We start from the raw sequence: 19442 nt of genomic DNA, 5'->3' as shown, positions 1-19442 counted from the left end.
AGCACACTAGGCTCCTAGAAAAAATTCTGTAGTTTACCAAAGGGGTATAAGAACAACCCAGGACTGTTTGCGGTTTGTGTAACTTCAATATTGCACGACATTGACCCTGAAGCATTGTCCTATGTAGATGATATCTATCTCACGGATGATGAATTACTGCAACATCTAAGACGGGACGCATTGTTGTAGGATTTGATGAATTCGGCTATAAATTCAACTTCAAGAAAACAAAAATAGCCTTCCTTAGCGTCCTGTTTTTGTGATATGAGCTATCAAGTGAAGGAATGAGCCAAGCTCCACTATTCTTAGAAAAATGCGCACGGTTACAACCTCCAAATACCATAAAAAAACTCCAATCACTATTGAGTTTCCTAAATTTTGGCAGAACTTACATTCCAGATTACAGATCACTTAGGAAACCCTTATATGACTTAATATGTCCTGGCTTTTCCAGTAAATTTTGGACATTCGAACACACTGAGCTTTGCAGACATGGTTGAAGAACACCACCTACACACAAGGGACAATAAAAAAACATCTGGTCATCAGAGTAATTACTTGTGCCATTGGTTTTACCTATGTAACTTTCAATGAAGGTGAGACTTTCCTGATTGCATACAAATCACATTTGTACTCTACAGAAGAACAACACTTTGCTCCCACTGAGAAAATTCTCACTGTTGTTCAGATGGCTGTCATTAAAGAAAGACCACTAGCCCAGGGGAAACGCATTACTATTGTATCTCCAATTCCAGCCCTTGAGGCTGTTACCAAAGCCAGCGTTCCAAACGCTAAAGCATTACATCTACGTTGGATTCAATGGGCAACATCTTTGACAGCCACTGATGTCGACTACATTTTTGACCCAAAGGTACAAACTCAAGAATTTTTGCAATATGACCTAGAGTACCCAGTTCCGGCAAAGACATTGCCTATTGATCAATATCAAAGAGTCATGTACACCGATGGTTCAGCACAACCTGCAATAGGCACAAAGCATCAATACTCAGCTGCTTGCACAGTCATAAGCGGCTATATTGAGGGTAATGATTTTTATCCACAACATATATTCACGCAAACCCTAGGGGATTGCATTGCACAACTGGCAGAGCTAAAGGCTCTGGTGATGGCACTGGAACATACGGATCTTGCACTAACACTGATTGTTTGTGATTCGTACTATTGTGTCCAGTCCTTCAATGAATATCTGGACTACTGGTGCCAGAATGGGTTCAGAGATTCTAAAGTTAACACCGTCAAACACAGACTTCTGTGGGGGAAGTAGCAGATCTGAAGGAAACGCTACCAAACATCCATGTTGTACATACACTTGGACACCAGCGCGCTGGAATACATGTTGCTGGGAACACACTGGCTGATGAAGCAGCCAAATCAGCAGTAGCTACGTCTTCTGTTGCTGTAGTAACTCATTTGAGAACTAATCCCAACGATGACATATGGGCTGCCGTGAAAGCCACAGCTGAAGGCACTCCCTTTCCAAAAGCATTTCCCGCTCAATATTCCTACAGAATGGAAGGCTTCCTTGACGCAGAAGTAAAAATACAAGACGTAGGGGTTTCGATAGTTCCCAATAAAGACCTAAGACCAGAGTTGATTAAATCAGCGCATGAGGGGGTTGCTTCCGCCCATACTGGTGTGGCAGCTACAATATCATTATTGAAAGCATGTTATTGGTGGCCAGGTCTACACAAACAGACCAAGCAGTATGACCTTTGTTGTGACATCTGCCAACAAATCAAGGGCTCCACCATCAAACGCCCACAGCAGACACCCCTCCTAATTTCGAACAAACCATTACAATGTGTGTACTTGGACCATTGTGGTCCCCAAACTTCAGACAGTGCATCAAATACATCTAATTCACAGTTGACTCTTGCTCTAGATTTCCATGGTTGTGGCCACAACACTCGGCTGACGCTCGGATTGTTATTATAGATTTGCAAGTCTTTATCAGCACGTATGCAGTTGCGGCTTTCCACTCGGACCAGGGCCCTGCTTTTGTCTCAAGGACATTCAGGGACGCCATGGCTTTGTTAGGGGTCAAACTCCATTACTCGTCTCCATTTGATCCCGAGGTAAATAGTGTTGTGGAGCATAGAAACCGAGATTTAAAGCAATCCTTAACAGCCAGAGTATTAGGCATGGGTCATAGTTGGCTTAATCACCTGTATGGAGTCCAGAGAGCACTTAATAATCTGCCTAGAAGGTCCCTGGGGGGTCATACTTCATACGAGTGCCTATTTAGAACTCAAACGTATGTTCCAGATCTTGATGGTTCTGGCGTGGAGGCAGCAGTAACACCTTTTGACATAAATGAACGTGTCACTGTCTTGCAGGAATTTCAACAGTTCAAAGATGACAACGCTTCTGCCAGTGTTGCCTCCATAGGAATTAAGGATGTACCAATAACATCTACTGGCTGTATTCCAAAGGTTGGGGATCTAGTACGTGAAAAAGTTGCTGTGAAAAAGGAGTTTGGTCCTTCTTATCGTGCACCGGTCCCAGTCCTGGGAATACATAGTACCAGAATTTTCATTCTACCACCGTTGCCTGGTGCTAAAGAAAACCGCTTTGTATCTACTTAAAATGTCAAGTTACACCATGTGGCCGATCCTGCACGGCAGACCAAGAGGAGCAACCAGTAGTTCCCCAAGCCCTCTCACTACTGGTCAAAATGTCCCTCTACAAGTTTTGAGCAGCAACGCTGACACCTCTCCGAGCTTGGGGAGGGTGGAAAATTATCTTGCATTAGTTCCACTAACATCTACTACAACAAACAACACACAAATTGCTGATTAATTTGATTCAACTTCAATATACAGTGAACAACCGAGGGAGACCCCTACCAGTTCTCCTACCTAAAATCCGGCTCCAGTTTTTGCACAAACTGCTTCTGGAATTTTTGCCGACATCAATGACCCCTTCTATGACTCATTTGCCTCTTCTACACCTGAACTGCCAAAAACACGTAAGCTGATAAACTGGCTTAAAACAAATTACTTTATTTTCCCGTGAAACTATCTGTGGCTCTCCCTGACTATATTAGCTTTCCTCCTTTGGACTGGCTTTGTTATTACTTTCTTTCTATTAATACATGGTCATTACCTTCCTGATAGATCAACAGTTGAACTAGTAGAGGAGTTCCTAAAACCCAATTTTTCTTCTCACAAGGTCCGCAGAGACTTGTCTTTCGTCAACATTTCCACTATTCCAGGTCCTGATGGGATTGTTTGGGATAAAGTCACATTTGATATATACTGCCTCGTGGAGGTCATTCATATACCATATGTGTTTAAACTTTCTATGTATGATGTAATAATTACCGGGGTTGTTTCTAATGACTGGGATGTGAAAACAGTTGATTCTATGATGACTGAATTGCAGTATTTTACTGTATTAACTGTATTTGAAAGCGTGGATGTTTATCAAGCCAAAGAGAATTATGGTGACATGTTTTGCTATAATTACTATAGACACCATTTCATTCACAGAGCAAGTACCCCAAAGACTATTTTTAATTACACACAATGGGAACATTGTCCAATTCCACCACAAGGGAGTTCTAAAAGATATTTTGAAAAATGTGCATATTTTTCTGTGCACAATGTTAAAAATGCTGAGTCATATTATTTCAAATTGCCATTAATGGAAAATGTACATATATTAACAGATACAAAATTCATTTATTCAGATTCCTTTGTTTCTCGGTTGGCTATAGACGGCTGTGAATATTGGTTAAAGTCAATTGACTTAAAAAGTGTGTGGGGAACAAAAAATTTACAAATAAGGGGAAAGTAAGCTTTATTCAAAGCATGCCTAATATCTGTTCAGATGATATTTTTAAATGAAACTGTACAACAGAGAAGCTGTTTAGGCTTAGCAAAAATTAGGGGACTGAATGTGCCCAGTACTCCTGCCCCTCAAAATTATATGAATGGCAAAAATATATAAATGCATCTGAAGATCAGCTCGATGAATGGGTCCAGAAAGGCATGTTTATTGCTTCACTTTCACGTCCTGGTGGGTGGTTATTGTGGCCAATAGATACCAATGGGTGTCATAAATGTTTTATAAACTCCTCTGCGGTTTTAGAACAAGTAGGCCTGACCCTCGCTATGTGTCATCTGAACATGCAGGTATAGTAACAACATACAGATTAGGGAAACTATGCCAGCAATGGTTGAAGAGTTCCTCACTAGATGTTGTTAGAGAACACCTTAGTCTCCTGTCTAATAACACTGACTTTGCGTATTTCCTGTTAGGCCCCAGAAAACAACGCAGAAAGCGCTTCTTATTTGCAGTCTATAATGAAATTTGGAAGCTTTATCAACAAGAAGCTGCTGCCTGGTTAAGGCAAATAGACAGTTTCTGCATGCCCCAGCACTGGGAATGCCAGATTACACAAAATAATCTATTTTGTTTTGCAGTAAGAGGGAGGGCTGTGCGCTCTCAGTGCTAACACAAATTCATGGAGGCTATAATAGGCCCATAGCCTGTTTTTCAGTGATTCTTGATCCTGTAGTGGCAGCTTTGCCGGGATGCCTGAAAGTGGTAGCTGCAGTGAGTGCGAGTTTGGAGACATGTAAAAACATTTTTATGGGATTTCCTTTGACTGTCATGTTCCCACATTCAGTTAATGTGTTACTAACAAAAACAAAAGCACATCACAAATTCGAGCCTGACCAAATATAACAGGCACTCATTAGCAGGTAATAACACTGTACTGAGAAGATGTCAAGTCCTGAGTCCTAGCACATTGCTGCCCATTCCTGACGAAACTGAAACTGATTACTTTGAACATGTTGCCTTGATGTTACGAATCTATGCATCAAACCCAGGCCAGATGCCAAGGATGAGCCATTGATTAATCCAAATTATGGTGTTCATGCTGGCGGTCAAAACACTGACCGCCAGCGACCCCGGAACCTCGCCGGCCAAATAATGAACCTTTCTGTGGCCCGGCGGGCGGAAACATTGTTTCCACCCGCTGGCTCACTGAAAGGCCAGGACGGGACATTGATGGCGGCTCCACATGGAATCGGGCAATGACCTGCGCGACGGGGCACTGCACCGGGGCCCCTGCACTGCCCATGCAAAGTGCATGGGCAGTGCAGGGGCACCTATTGAAACATTATCCGAAGGGTAGTGCAGCTACTCTGTCGGATAGTGTTTCCACTCACCGCCAGGCTGCCTAACGGCAGAAGCCTGGTGTTGAGTGAGGGCTGCTGATGGCGGCCCTCACCATGTACATAATGCGGCGGGTTGGCCCGCCATGCCAGCTAGCGGATTCAGCCGCCAACACCGGCATGGCGGGCCAACCCGACGTGTTCAAAATGAGGGCCTATGTCTTGTTTGTGGATTGCTCATGCTTGAGAACAAATGAGGGGTTCTTAAGCGCAGCATAAGTATGTACCATCCAGGAAATAGTTGAGGATTCCCCTTACCAGAGCTTGCAGCTTGACAGCAAAAATGAAAGTGACAATATTTACAGAGCGCCAATATGGGTTTGGTGTTGTCCGCAACTATGGGCAATTATGGTCACAGAGAGGGTTCATGACCTTTGCTGGTACATCCATCAGATATGGGGAACAAGTAAAAGATCTGTTGGAAGCTTTTACAGGAACCTACTGAGATTGCTGTAAAATATGAGGCACATAGGAATGACTGTAGCTATGTCACAATCGGAAACAGGTATGCCGATGAAGTGGCATGCTACTGTGCAACTATGTCATGCACTTACAACGGGTCATACATGACAAAAAGTCAGGAAGGAAGCCTCCTTGCCATGATCTTGAGAACAGCTGACAACTGTGATGAATTGAGACGAATGCAAGAAAATGTGCCTCAAGAAGAGAAGCGAGGTTGGATCAGAGCAGGTTGTGGAATAGATGATAACAATGTTTGGGTGTCTATGGATGGGAGACCAATATTGCTGGACAGTTTACTTGTATGAATGACCCAATATCTTCATGGGCAGGCATACATAGGTAGGAACGCAATGGTTTGGACTTTCAAACAGTTTTGGTTTAATCCAAAGTTTAGAGCACATGCTGAAGAGGTATACCGCTAGTGAGTGACATGTCAGCAGATCAATGTTGGCAAAAGAACACATCACATTGAGTCCTGTAGAAAGGTCAGGCGGTCCCTTTAAATGGATCCAGATGGATTTCCTAGAGATGACCTCTTGCAATGTTCTGGTGAATGTTTGCATTTTTTCTTGATGAGTGGAAGCCTATCCCATGTGGAGAAATGATAATCTCACAGTTGCCAAGTTACTGTTGAGAGAGTTAATACCTTGGTACAGTATGCCTGTCTTTCTAGAGTCAGATAAAGGTACTCAATTCAGTAGTGAGAAAATTAAAATGTTACGCGCAGCATTACAAGTTGAGATAAAGCTTCAATGCATTTACCATCCAGAAGCCTCAGATATTCTGGAACAGTTGAATACCACCATCAAATCCAGACTGGCGAACATTTCTGCACCCACTTCCTTAAAATTGACTGATGCCTTTGGTGTTCATGACTCTGAGAAGTACAACTGATAAAAGAACTGGTTTATCTCATCACGAGATCCTAATGAGGTGAGCAATGAAACTGCCTGCACTTCCAGCAAATGCACTTGTGAATATTACAGATGACATGGTAATCGAATACTGTAAGGGGCTGACTCATGTGGTATGTTCTGTGTTTCAACAAGCTCAACCTGTGACTGAAAATCCAAGTTAGAACCCGTGCCACGGCTTGTGTCCTGGAGTTTGGGTCCTATTAAAGAAGCAAGTGAGAAAGTCCTGTTTAGAGCCCGCTACAAAAGGCCCCTAGTAGGGGATTCTGATCACAAACACCGCAGTCAAGCATGCAGGGATCCCATGCATCACACCGAAAAGGCAAGAAGTGCTCATGAATAAATAGTGCCATATGATTCTAGAGAACCACGAGCACTGGTGTTTGTACCTCTTTCCGCTGTAGGTGAACAAAATCAAGAAAGACAAGATTGTGATCAGAGACTGCAATACAGTGTTGGGGGTGAAGAACCTCTAACAGGTGAAGTGGTCCACTTGCCAGACATCTCACAAAGAAATGTTGGAGAGCTACTTAAAGTAACCATTGTAGTTGAATAACGTGAAACAGTCACGGTACAAACAGAACAACTTGATGACCCAGGTGAGGGTACAGGCTCTGGATCAAGTACAAGGAAAAAATCACATGACGAGACATGGCCTAGAGCAAACATCAAAAAGGGACAACAATTGAGTGCGTCCACAGAATCACTACCATTAAGAGCAATCAAAGAAGAATAAGAATCAAGCGGGCCAGCGATATAGAATGAGAACTAAACAAACTCAGAAGATCAAGGAGCACTCAAGTGCCTTGTCAAAGATATTCATCACCTGAATGGACATATTACTTGAGTCAGATCTTGAATGTTCCTATCACTGAGATACTCGATTGGAGCAAAGAATTGCCAGACCCACCCTGAAAGACTAATCTTCCAATAAACACTTCCAAAAGAAATACAGACATTACGTCCAAGATTGAGAAGAATAAAAATTAGGGATAACAATTTATAAGAATACAGAGCCATATTAAGGATTGTCTAAACGAAGATTATTGTTACTATGTTGTATGTTGAAAATTGTTCAACGGAATAAGTTACATTTGCTGTCACTAACGAACAGTGGTAGCATATCAGATTTTAGAGACAACATGTGTACCTTAAATAAAATAAGAGTCAAGATGTTTTAACGGACTTTACTTGCGTTTATAGTTGTTGTAGGGATAGCAATAGCCCTAGTAATACATTTTTCACCTGATACGGAGAAAGCAACATCAGAGTTTGTTAACACTACACAGAAGTAAATTATAGATGAATACAAACTGAAGATATCATTTGTAGATTATATGGATGAAGATCATTCTATTAATGTTTATTCTAGAGTAGTGCAAGAATACAACAAAGCTTTGGAAATTAAGGACTGCTATGTTTGCACACACATCGTCTTCAGCTGATGAACACATTTCTTATCACCACATCACCCTTCCCTATGCTGCTTCTTGTAGTATTTTCCTTAGTTTAGTTTATAGACAATGACAGTTTGAATATATTAATTCAAAGTTTGATATGGTGCTTTCTGTACCATTGATGAAGAGCATGAATTTACATCCGCAAGCTAGAGAAATGGTGACAACTTGTCATTATTTTAGACCATTTCTTCCTGTAAGTACTGATAAAGCTTATGAGAAAAATGTAGTGTGTTTAATGAATTCACATAAAAGTATGCAAGGAATGCATATAAGAAAGAGGATGTGCAAAAGAACACATGGAAAAGAGAAGACTGCACCTAGACTGAAGCCAAAGGGGTGACTTAAAGGGAAAGTGTGTGTGTTTAGGAGAAAAATAACCAGTGGTGAATAGTAATTGTGAGCATGTGTTTGAATTATCTGGTGGAGAATGGCATATTTTCCAAGAAGACGAGCCAACAATACCAGGAGTATGTTTTATATGTTGAGGGCATGCATAATTTAGGTTGCCTACATTTTGGGAGGAAATGTGTTATTTGGGACTGTTATTTCCGAAGACGTATCATGTACAGACCTTGGAAGCATTTACAATAACACCAGCACACAGGTGATACATTCAAAGTGCGAGAGAGGGAACAAAAATGGTGGGAGTTATATTTGGAGCTATAATACGTGCAGTGGGTGTGATTTTAAATTTTAAATGATGAAAAAATCTGAAGATTGTCAACTGTGGTAAATAGATTGGTAACAAGTACATCTGGAGCCATATTATTAGAAAATACAAAGCTTGTAGCTATTAGGTCCATGGTTCGTTACGCATTAGACATTCTTTTAGCTAAAAAGGGCGGGGTCTGCAAGATGCTGAGAGTTGAAAATTGCTGCAGTTGTACATTAGAAGGGGGCGGAGGGTTCACTGCTAAAGCTTTCAACAAAAATCAAATTAACATGAAATTTCCAAACGGGTAAATAAAGCTGGAATTCACTGCAGTTGCTTTCACAAGTCATAATAAATGTGTTTTAAAAGCTACACAACCTATGCTGCCGGACTTGCTGGAAAGTGTTAACATTAACATATTCTTCGCAAAATAAATGTTTCTCATGTAATCGTTGCTTGACTTGAACATGTTACGAAACTTCTTCCGACCTGAACAATGGAAGCAGTATTATGAATATTCTTTTGCTTGTTAACCTTTTTTGGAATGTACTGACGTGCCCAATATGGAAAATGTCACTTACCCAGTGTACATCTGTTCGTGGCATGATGCGCTGCAGATTCACATGCTGTGCACTGTTCCTGCCATCTAGTGTTGGGCTCGGAGTGTTACAAGTTGTTTTTCTTCGAAGAAGTCTTTTCGAGTCACGGGACCGAGTGACTCCTCCCTTTCGGCTCCATTGCGCATGGGCGTTGACTCCATCTTACATTGTTTTCCCCGCAAAGGGTGAGGTAGGAGTTGGTAAAGTAAGGATACTAGAGGTGCCCATGCAATGGAGTAGAAATGTATGTACATAGTGTGTAGTAAAGGAATATTTATTTACATATTTACAATTTACATGCAAATAAAACGGCTACTGGCTCCCGGGGAGGTGGGAGGGCGCATGTGAATCTGCAGCGCATCATGCCACAAACAGATGTACACTGGGTAAGTGCCATTTTCCGTTTGATGGCATGTGTAGCTGCAGATACACATGCTGTGTATAGACTACAAAGCAGTAATCTCCCCAAAAGCGGTGGTGAGCCTGTAGGAGTTGAAGTTGTCTGAAATAATGTTCTTAATACAGCCTGTCCTACTGTGGCTTGTTGTGTTGCTAACACATCTACACAGTAATGCTTAGTAAATGTATGGGGCGTAGACCAAGTGGCTGCCTTACAAATCTCTGTCATTGGTATACTACCAAGAAAAGCCATTGTGGCGCCTTTCTTTCTAGTGGAGTGTGCCCTTGGTGTAATGGGTAATTCTCTTTTAGCTTTAAGGTAACAGGTTTGAATGCATTTAACTATCCATCTGGCAATGCCCTGTTTGGATATAGGGCTACCTGCATGTGGTTTTTGGAAAGCTACGAACAATTGTTTTGTTTTACGAAATTGTTTCGTTCTGTCAATTTAATACATTAGCGCTCTTTTTATGTCTAATGTATGCAATGCCCTTTCAGCTACTGAGTCTGGTTGTGGAAAGAAGACTGGGAGTTCCACAGGTTGGTTTAGATGGAACAGTGATATGACTTTTGGTAACAATTGTAGATTTGTACAGAGAACCACTTTATGTTTATGTATTTGTATAAAGGGTTCTTGAATAGTAAACGCCTGTATTTCACTAACTCTTCGAAGTGATGTGATGGCTATTAGAAAGGCTACTTTCCAAGTCAAAAATTGGATTTGACAAGAATGCATGGGTTCAAATGGTGGGCCCATGAGTCGTGTTAATACAATAGTAAGATTCCACGAAGGTACTGGTGGTGTCCTTGGGGGTATGATTATTTTTAGTCCTTCCATAAATGCTTTAATAACTGGGATTCTAAAAAGCAATTTTGTATGTTTAATCTGCAGATAAGCAGATATTGCAGTGAGATGGATTTTAATGGAAGAAAAGGCTAGATTTGACTTTTGTAAGTGTAGTAAATAACTTGCAATGTTTTGTGTGGAGGCGTCTAACGGCATAATTTGATTAGCCTGGCAGTGGCAAACAAATCTTTTCCATTTGTTAGCGTAACAATGTCTTGTGTGGGTTTTCTTACTTGTTTAATGATCTCCATACACTCTTTTGAAAGGTTTAGATATCCGAATTCTAAGACTTCAAGAGACAGATTGCTAGGTTGAGCGATGCTGGATTCGGGTGTCTGATCTGTTGTTTGTGTTGTGTTAACAGATCTGGTCTGTTTGGTAATTTGATGTGGGGTACTACTGATAAGCCCAACAGTGTGGTGTACCACGTTTGGCGAGCCCACGTTGGTGCTATAAGTATTAGTCTGAGTTTGTTTTGACTCAGTTTGTTGACCAGATAAGGAATGAGCGGGAGAGGGGGAAAAGCGTAATCAAATATCCCTGACCAGCTGATCCATAGAGCATTGCCCTTTGACTGAGGGTGTGGGTATCTGGACGCCAAGTTTTGGCATTTTGCTTTTTCTTTTGTTGCAGACCTATGTTTGGTGTCATCCAGCGGTAGAAGTGATCTTGTAGAATCTGGGGATGTATTTCCCACTCATGAGTTTGCTGGTGATCACGACTGAGATTGTCGGCTAACTGATTGTGAATGCCTGGTATATATTGTGCTATGAGGCGAATGTTGTTGTGAGTTGCCCAATGCCAAATTTTTGGTGCTAGGAGACACAGCTGTGACGAGTGTGTCCCCACCTGTTTGTTTAGATAATACATTGTTGTCATATTGTCTGTTATGACAAGAATGTGTTTGTGGGCTAGAAGGGGTTGAAAGTGCTAGTGCTAGAAAGACTGCTAACAGTTCTAAGTGATTTATGTGAAGTTGTTTTTGCTGATTGTCCCATTGACCTTGTATGCTGCGATTGTTGAGGTGTGCTCCCCACCCAATCATGGATGCGTCTGTTGTGATAATGGCGTGAAGCACTGGGTCTTGAAAAGGCTGCCCTTTGTTTAAATTTACAGGGTTCCACCACTGAAGCGAAGAGTGTATTTGGCGGTCTAGCAACACTAGATCTTGTAGTTGACTCTGTGCCTGCGTCCATTGTCTTGCAAAGCAAGACAATGGACGCTGATTACGCTTTTCCCCCTCTCCCGCTCATTCTTTATCTGGTCAACAAACTGAGTCAAAACAAACTCAGACTAATACTTATAGCACCAACGTGGGCTCGCCAAACGTGGTACACCACACTGTTGGGCTTATCAGTAGTACCCACATCAAATTACCAAACAGACCAGATCTGTTGACACACACAAACAACAGATCAGACACCCGAATCCAGGACCGCTCAACCTAGCAATCTGTCTCCTGAAGTCTTAGAATTCGGATACCTAAACCTTTCAAAAGAGTGTATGGAGATCATTAAACAACAGGGCCGCATGTTTAGCCTTGCGTTTGGGACAATAGCTATGCATGATGACATCATGCCTAGTAGTTTCATCACAAACCTGACCGTGTATTGTTGGTTTGGCTGCATGGTTGATCTTATATTTTGAAACAATAGAACTCTTTGTGGACTTGGAGTGGCAATTGCTTTTTGTGTGTTGAGCGTTGCTCCCAGGTATTGTTGTATTTGGGATGGTTGCAAATTTGATTTTTGGTAATTTATAGAAAACCCTAGTTTGTGTAGAGCATCTATTACGTATTGCGTGTGAACGTGACATTGTCGTTGAGTGTTGGCTTTTATTAGCCAACCGTCTAGATATGGGAATACGTGCATGTGATGTCTCCATATATGAGCTGCTACTACAGCTAAGCATTTTGTAAATACCCTGGGGGCTGTTGTTATTCCGAACGGCAACACCTTGAATTGGTAATGTTTGCCTTGTATTACAAACCTGAGGTATTTCCTGTGAGATGGATGGATGGGTATGTGAAAATACGCATCTTTGAGATCCAATGTTGCCAGGTATTCCCCTTGTTTTAGTAAGGGGACTACGTCCTGAAGTGTTACCATTTGGAAATGATCTGATTTGATGAAGAGATTCAGTGTTCTGAGATCTAAGATAGGCCTTAACGTTTTGTCTTTTTTCGGGATAAGGAAATACAGGGAGTAAACCCCTGTTCCTTTCTGGTGATAAGGTACTAGCTCAATGGCTTCTTTTGCCAGCAGTGCTTGGACCTCTATTTGTAATAGGTCTAAGTGTTGTATAGACATTTTGTGCGTTCTTGGGGGAACATTTGGAGGGAATCTTGTGAACTCAATACAGTAACCATGTTGGATAATTGATAGGACCCAAGTGTCCGTGGTAATTTGTGTCCAATTGTGGTAGTATTTGGTTAATCTCCCCCCACCGGTGATATGTGTTGGGGAAGTGTGACATTGAAGTCACTGCTTGCTACTAGGGGTTGGCTTGGCAGGCTGGAATTTCCCTCTTCCTCTTGGGAACTGTCCTCTGTAGGAACCACAAAAGCCCCCTCTCTGGTACTGAGACTGGTAAGTGGGTTTTGTTTGGGAGGTTGAAGGGTTCTGAGTGTTGCTGTCTAAACCCTCCCCTAAACTGTGGTTTCCTAAATGTTCCCCCTGTATTGAGAGGAGTAGAGCGCGGCCATTGCTTTGGCCGTGTCCGTGTCCTTTTTCATTTTTTCTATTGCGGTATCCACTTCCGGCCCGAATAGCTGATGTTGATTAAACGGCATATTCAATACCGCCTGTTGTATCTCTGGTTTAAACCCAGAACTTCGCAGCCATGCATGCCTTCTAATTGTTACTGCTGTATTTACAGTCCGTGCCACCGTATCAGCAGAGTCTAGTCCAGAGTGGATCTGGTTGTTTGATATGGCCTGTCCTTCTTCAACCACTTTTTGGGCACGTTTTTGATGCTCTTTGGGTAAGTGCTGGATGATGTCTTGCATCTCGTCCCAATGAGCCCTGTCATAGCGGGCAAGTAGGGCTTGTGAGTTGGCAATTCGCCACTGATTGGCTGCTTGCGATGCCACTCTTTTCCCTGCCGCGTCGAATTTACGACTTTCCTTATCAGGGGGTGGCACATCACCTGATGACTTTGAATTTGCCCGTTTTCTTGCAGCCCCCACAACCACTGAGTCCGGAGGGAGCTGTTGTGTTATAAACACAGGGTCTGACGGGGGCGGTTTATATTTCTTCTCGACCCTTGGTGTGATGGCTCGCCCTTTTACTGGTTCTTGAAAAACCTGTTGTGCATGTTTCAGCATGCCCGGTAACATTGGCAGGCTTTGGTACGATGCATGCGTGGTTGCTAGAGTGTTAAATAGGAAGTCATCTTCCACTGGTTCGAAGTGCATTGTCACATTGTGAAATGTTGCTGCTCTGGCCAGTACTTGCGTATAGGACGTACTGTCCTCTGGCGGTGAAGGTTTTGTTGGGTAGCACTCTGGACTGTTGTCCGAAACTGGTGGGTCGTATAGATCCCAGGGGTCTACATCGTCTTGAGTCATCCCAGTGGTGACAACTGTGGTGATTGAAGTGGGGACGCCTGCGGTGAGAAATGTGGGGGTGGTGACTTTTTAATAACCACCTTGGCTTTTGGTTGCATCTCAGTCTCATGAAAAGCCAGCTTTCTTTTGAATTTGAGCAGAGGGATGGTTTGTATCTTCCCTGTGTCTTTCTGGATTTGTAGCCTCTGCTGAGTTTGGTCATGCTCTTCCAAATCCAGTTGCTGCTCGAATCTGTGCCTTTCTTTGAGCTGTAGAGAGAGCCCTTGTTCTTCCATGTAGGAAGTCCTTTTCGGCTCCGAAGCCGTTTTTTTTATACCGAAATTCCCATCGAAATTGTCTTTTTCGGTTCCGATAGGCTCTTTCGAGGCTTGCTCGACTCAATGCCGAATTTTTTCGGTGACGGTTTTCTCGACCGGAGTCGGAAGTCTTCGGCAATGTTTTGGCCTTTTTTCGGTGCCGATGTTACTTGGTCACCTTCCTTTCTGTGGGTCGAGCCATGGCCTTCTGGCAGTGGCACCACCGAGGCCTTTTGTTTTTTGCTCTGACCTTGGGTGTGGGACGGGGCAGGTGTACTCACTTTTTGCGCCGGCGTCGAAGGTCGATCCCCGTCGGATTCATCGGGGTCCGAACCTTGAATGGATATCCGCATCTCTTCTTCTTCGATGTTGAGATGCTGTGTCGGCTTCGACGCCATCTGTAATCGTCTTGCGCGTCGATCCCTTAAGGTCTTTTTGGATCGAAATGCTCGGCAGGCCTCACAAGTATCCTCTCTGTGTTCGGGCGATAAACACAGGTTACAGACCCGATGCTGGTCTGTTTAAGGATACTTGGCGTGACACTTCGGACAGAAAACGAAGGGGGTCCGGTCCATTAGTCTTCGACGACAGGTGTGGTCGGGCCGACCAGGCCTTGGTCAAAGGCAGAAGCCCCGAAGGGCCGCCGAAGCGGTCTTGTTGTCGGTGCCGATGTGATGATACTAAACCGGTCCCAAACGTAAACAATACCAACAAATTTCCATGATTTTCGACGTTTCCTGATTCGAATTACGGAGCGAAGAGGAACACGTCCGAACTCGATGGCGGAAAGAAAACAACCTAAGATGGAGTCGACGCCCATGCGCAATGGAGCCAAAAGGGAGGAGTCACTCGGTCCCGTGACTCGAAAAGACTTCTTCGAAGAAAAACAACTTGTAACACTCCGAGCCCAACACTAGATGGCAGGAACAGTGCACAGCATGTGTATCTGCAGCTACACATGCCATCGAACACATATATATATATATATATATATATATATATACTAAATTGCATCTTTTATGAACGGACCAACAGTTGAAAGCAGTGGGAAAGGAAATGGAAATTACATTCATGTATGTATTTTATTCTTTCAGAAGCAAGGTATGTATAAGGACTAAGGCAATACAACGGATGATGGACAGAGAGCTGAAACTTTTCAAACACTCACCCCCAGTCACAGATCTGGGTTAAATCCATCCTTCTTTTGTGTTGCTAAAGTCACCCTAAGTGCCCAGGGTATGGCCAGATGTGGGTCCTTTGCTTAATATGCCACTGGATTCAAGCTATCCTGGCTGATGATGGGTGATACCCCAAAAACGGACTCAGGATGCTTGTTTCTAGTCCAGGGAGAATCCGGCCTTGCAGTTCAGGATGGACTGTTCCATGGAGCTGGGTCAAGACTGATTTGCATACAGCTGGATCCAAACTGAGGTGGCATGGTGAGCAAAAGAATGATGGACCTAGATCTATGACTGAGGGTGAGTGTCTGAAAAGTTTCAGCACTACGTCCAACATCCTTTTGTGATGCTAAAGCCACCCTAAGTGGGCAGGGTATGCCCAGACGTGGGTCCCTTGTTCACTGTGCCACTGGATTCCAGCTAGCCTGGCTGATGAGGAGGTGATATACCGAAACCAGTCCCAGGATGGTTCCTTCCCGGTCCAGGGAGGACCTCGACTGGCAGTTCGGTCTGGACTGTTCCCAGGGGGAACAGGGTAAAGACTGATTTGCATATGTGTGGGTCCAAAATGGGGTGGCATGGCGAGCAAAAGAACAATGGTTTTAACCCATATTTGTGAAAGGGGGTGAGTTTTTGAAAAGTTTCAACACTCCATCCATCATCCTCTTGTGTTGTTAAAGTCACCCGAAATGGCCCGGGTATGCCCAGACATGGGTCGTTTGCTCACTGTGCCACTGGATTTAAGCTAGCCAGGCTGATGAGGGGTGATACCCCGAAACCGGTCCCAGGATGCTTGTTTTCTGTCCAGGAGGACCTGGCATGGCAGTTCACGCTGGACTGTTCCCATGGGGAGCAGGGTGAAGACTGATTTGCGTATGGCTGTGTACAAACTGGGGTGGCATGGTGAGCCAAAGAACAATGGATTTAACCCAGATCTGTGACTGGGGGGGTGAGTGTTTGAGAAGCTTCAGCACTCCGTTCATCATCCTTTTGTGTTGCTAACGTATAAGAACTACAGCTGCTCTATCTAATCCTTCTTTGACTGTGAACGACCCAATTGTTTAAAAGTTACAACATGTGAAGAATGAATGACATTTAATATATACTGTAATAAGTGAATTGTTATAAAAGGTGTCCTAGGGAAAGACAGGGAGGTTCCCAATGCAGAGCAGGCTAGAGACGAGAGAGAGCTTCCTGGGTTCCTGACATTTGGGCATATCATTTCAGTTATTTTGCATCTTAGCAGAAAAGTCTTCCTGACTACTGCTATAAGGTTAGTAAACTGGCTAGACAGTTACAGAATAATGCAATAGCTGCAGGTCATAAACTGATAGTGGTAAGAACTGAGTTAGAGTTAGAATAAAGTATACTTTCTGAAATCCTTAACTGTACTTTCTCAGACTCCTTCAGCCAGACTAGACTGAACTGTTACTGTATTCTTTATTAGGGCAGTGAATATTGGCCAAATAGAACCAAGACAAATAGAATAGGCAAAGATTCAGGACACACTTCAAGCATTGTGTGTACATTTCACTGATTAATAAAAGTTAATGCAAAACATTTGAATACAATTTTAAAACTATTCTAAATTATCTTTATTGTCTTTTTGAATACTGCCTGAACACTAGCCAAGTTTATGTTGCAGCTTATTGTTACACCTAACAGCCACCCCAAAGGTCCAGTGACCAGAGGGCTCAGTAGAAGGCCGGTGTAAATACCTGATTGAAAATGTGTAGGTTTGTGCTGCACCAAACACAAACCTGCTGTTCAATATACATAAACCTATTTTCCCATTTTATGTGAACCTACGTTACTCTTATATACTAACTAAAAATAAGATGAACTAAGGGGCAAAGATGTTGCACTGAAGTTTTTAATGAGACACATAACCCCTCTACCTACTGGGTTTTACTTACTTGTTTCAGATTTGTTTCTCCGTCCTGGCTGGTTTTCTTTTGGGATCTTCTTGCAAGGCGATGCAGGTGGTGGAATGCTGGATGACCGGCTGTCCTCTGTTAAAAAAATTAAAGGTGAGTACAATTTTAGACTAACAACTTTTTCGACTGTTACAATAAAGTGATTTTTTACAAATTCTTTATTGGAATTTTCATCACTGTTCCACATCCAAGGATAACAAAACATGATGTTATGACACAGAGAAGACATCGTTAAGAATTGTGCAGACTAACAATATAAAACAAGTTAGTCAAACTACCACAATATCCCCCAAAAATTACATATAAGCTTTCAACTCATTCAATAATAACCCAATGCATCCGTCCTAAAACATATATATCCTCAATTAATGTATCTTTCCCCCCGCTGCAATGCTCTTTTTCCATCAATATTGAATACTACCAAAGTTTCAGAACAAGTGGAATGTGCAAAGCTAGACAAGGAGAGGGTGAACCAGGGCAACTGGAGGCAGCCAAGGTCAAGAGGGGACTGGGTCAGGGTGTAAACAGTTTGAATTCGACTCCTCAGTAGCGTGTAGCAGGACTAGTGGAGAAATTGCCCCCATGCTGCTTCAAATTGTGGCAATCGGTTGTTCATTTTGTAAATTAACTTTTTAAAGGACGCTGCGTCATACATGTCCCCAACCACATTGTGAGAGTGGCTACCATGTCAGTTTTCACAGATTCAAAATACAAATCTTCACCCCCCCAGTAGCCTTGGACACTCATAGGGGTATGAGACAGGAGGGTCATATAGTTCCAAAGTATCATGTAGTAATGCCAATGGAAGGGGGAGGGGGTTTCAAAGTGTGAGATATAAGATTCCATATTTGACTCCAATAACTCTGTACCATCCAGCATTCCCATAAAATGGATACTATATCACTACCTAACACTCAGCAGCACCAGTACCCTTAATGAAAATTACGTTTTTTTGCTTTGTGTAATTACTCTGGTGTCAAGTGCCAACGATGAAGGCCTTTAAAGTAACTGTATTTCATAAAGGATTCTCTGAGCCGGGAATTATACTCCCTCAAAATGGAATTACATTAATTGACTGGGAATTGCGTTCACAATCTGTGCACCCACTATCGGTGGAGAGCAGTCGAGACACCTAGCGAAATATGGGCATCAAGTATTGTGGCATGTATCACTGAGGATGTCCCTTTGAAACCCTATGACATATTCCTCATAAGCAGAGAATGTCCATTGGTTTAGGGGTTCTGCCTATCCTATCTGAGAGTGCGTGTCAGCTGGGCATACCGGTATTTCTGATCTACTGGCAGACTGAATTGACATCTTTATCATATAGATGGAATGGGCCAGTTGCTTGCCCATCCAGAATATTTCCATGTAAGGTAAGGCAGGCCTTCTGTTATGTGTAGTGGCATGCAATTTGGAACACTGCACTCTTGTTTGTGAAGGGATGAGAAACCAAATGTAAGGATCTCATTCCCTATATTGAGGAGAGTATCTCGAGGGCAGAGGAGTGTCAACATTATAAATGGCTAAATAAATCTACGGGCTATCTTTATTTTAATGACCTGAATTGACCTTGCTGGCCTGGGATGTATTTGCTGCTGCTTTTCTCACGGGCCCGGAAGCCTGTGAGGGGGACTACCTCTCCCATAATCGACATGCTGGAGGAGTAGGGACTTCGTATTTCACCTGCACTGATGCACTTAAAAGTGCCTTCGCTGCTTCCGCAGCAAGGGTACGTTTGCTACTTTTGTCAAGGGCCTGGAAGCTGAGAGGGGGGGACTACCTCTCCTATAAGCCCTGTGTTGGAGGAGGAGGGGCTTCCTACTTCACCTGCGCTGACACGCTTAAAAGCACCTTGAATGTTCCCGTGGCGCAAGGAGCGCCCAGGCAAAGCTCGGGCCAAGGGCAGGTCCATCCTGCGTC

General features: G+C 43.0%; 1 protein-coding gene across 1 annotated transcript in view; it reads right to left on the bottom strand.

Moving 5' to 3' along the window:
- The window catches only part of TRIM25 (tripartite motif containing 25), a 366254-nt gene that overhangs the window by 176295 nt on the left and 170517 nt on the right, over positions 1 to 19442 (bottom strand). Inside the window, exon 5 of the mRNA XM_069200011.1 lies at positions 17499 to 17594. Coding sequence (XP_069056112.1) covers positions 17499 to 17594 — 96 coding nt within the window. The remainder of the gene's footprint in view (positions 1 to 17498; positions 17595 to 19442) is intronic.

This window comes from Pleurodeles waltl, chromosome 7 (genome assembly GCF_031143425.1).
Source record: "Pleurodeles waltl isolate 20211129_DDA chromosome 7, aPleWal1.hap1.20221129, whole genome shotgun sequence".
In the NCBI taxonomy this organism is placed as follows: Eukaryota; Metazoa; Chordata; class Amphibia; order Caudata; family Salamandridae; genus Pleurodeles; species Pleurodeles waltl.
Note: the sequence above shows the minus strand (reverse complement) of the source record. Positions and strands in the feature narration are given on the sequence as shown.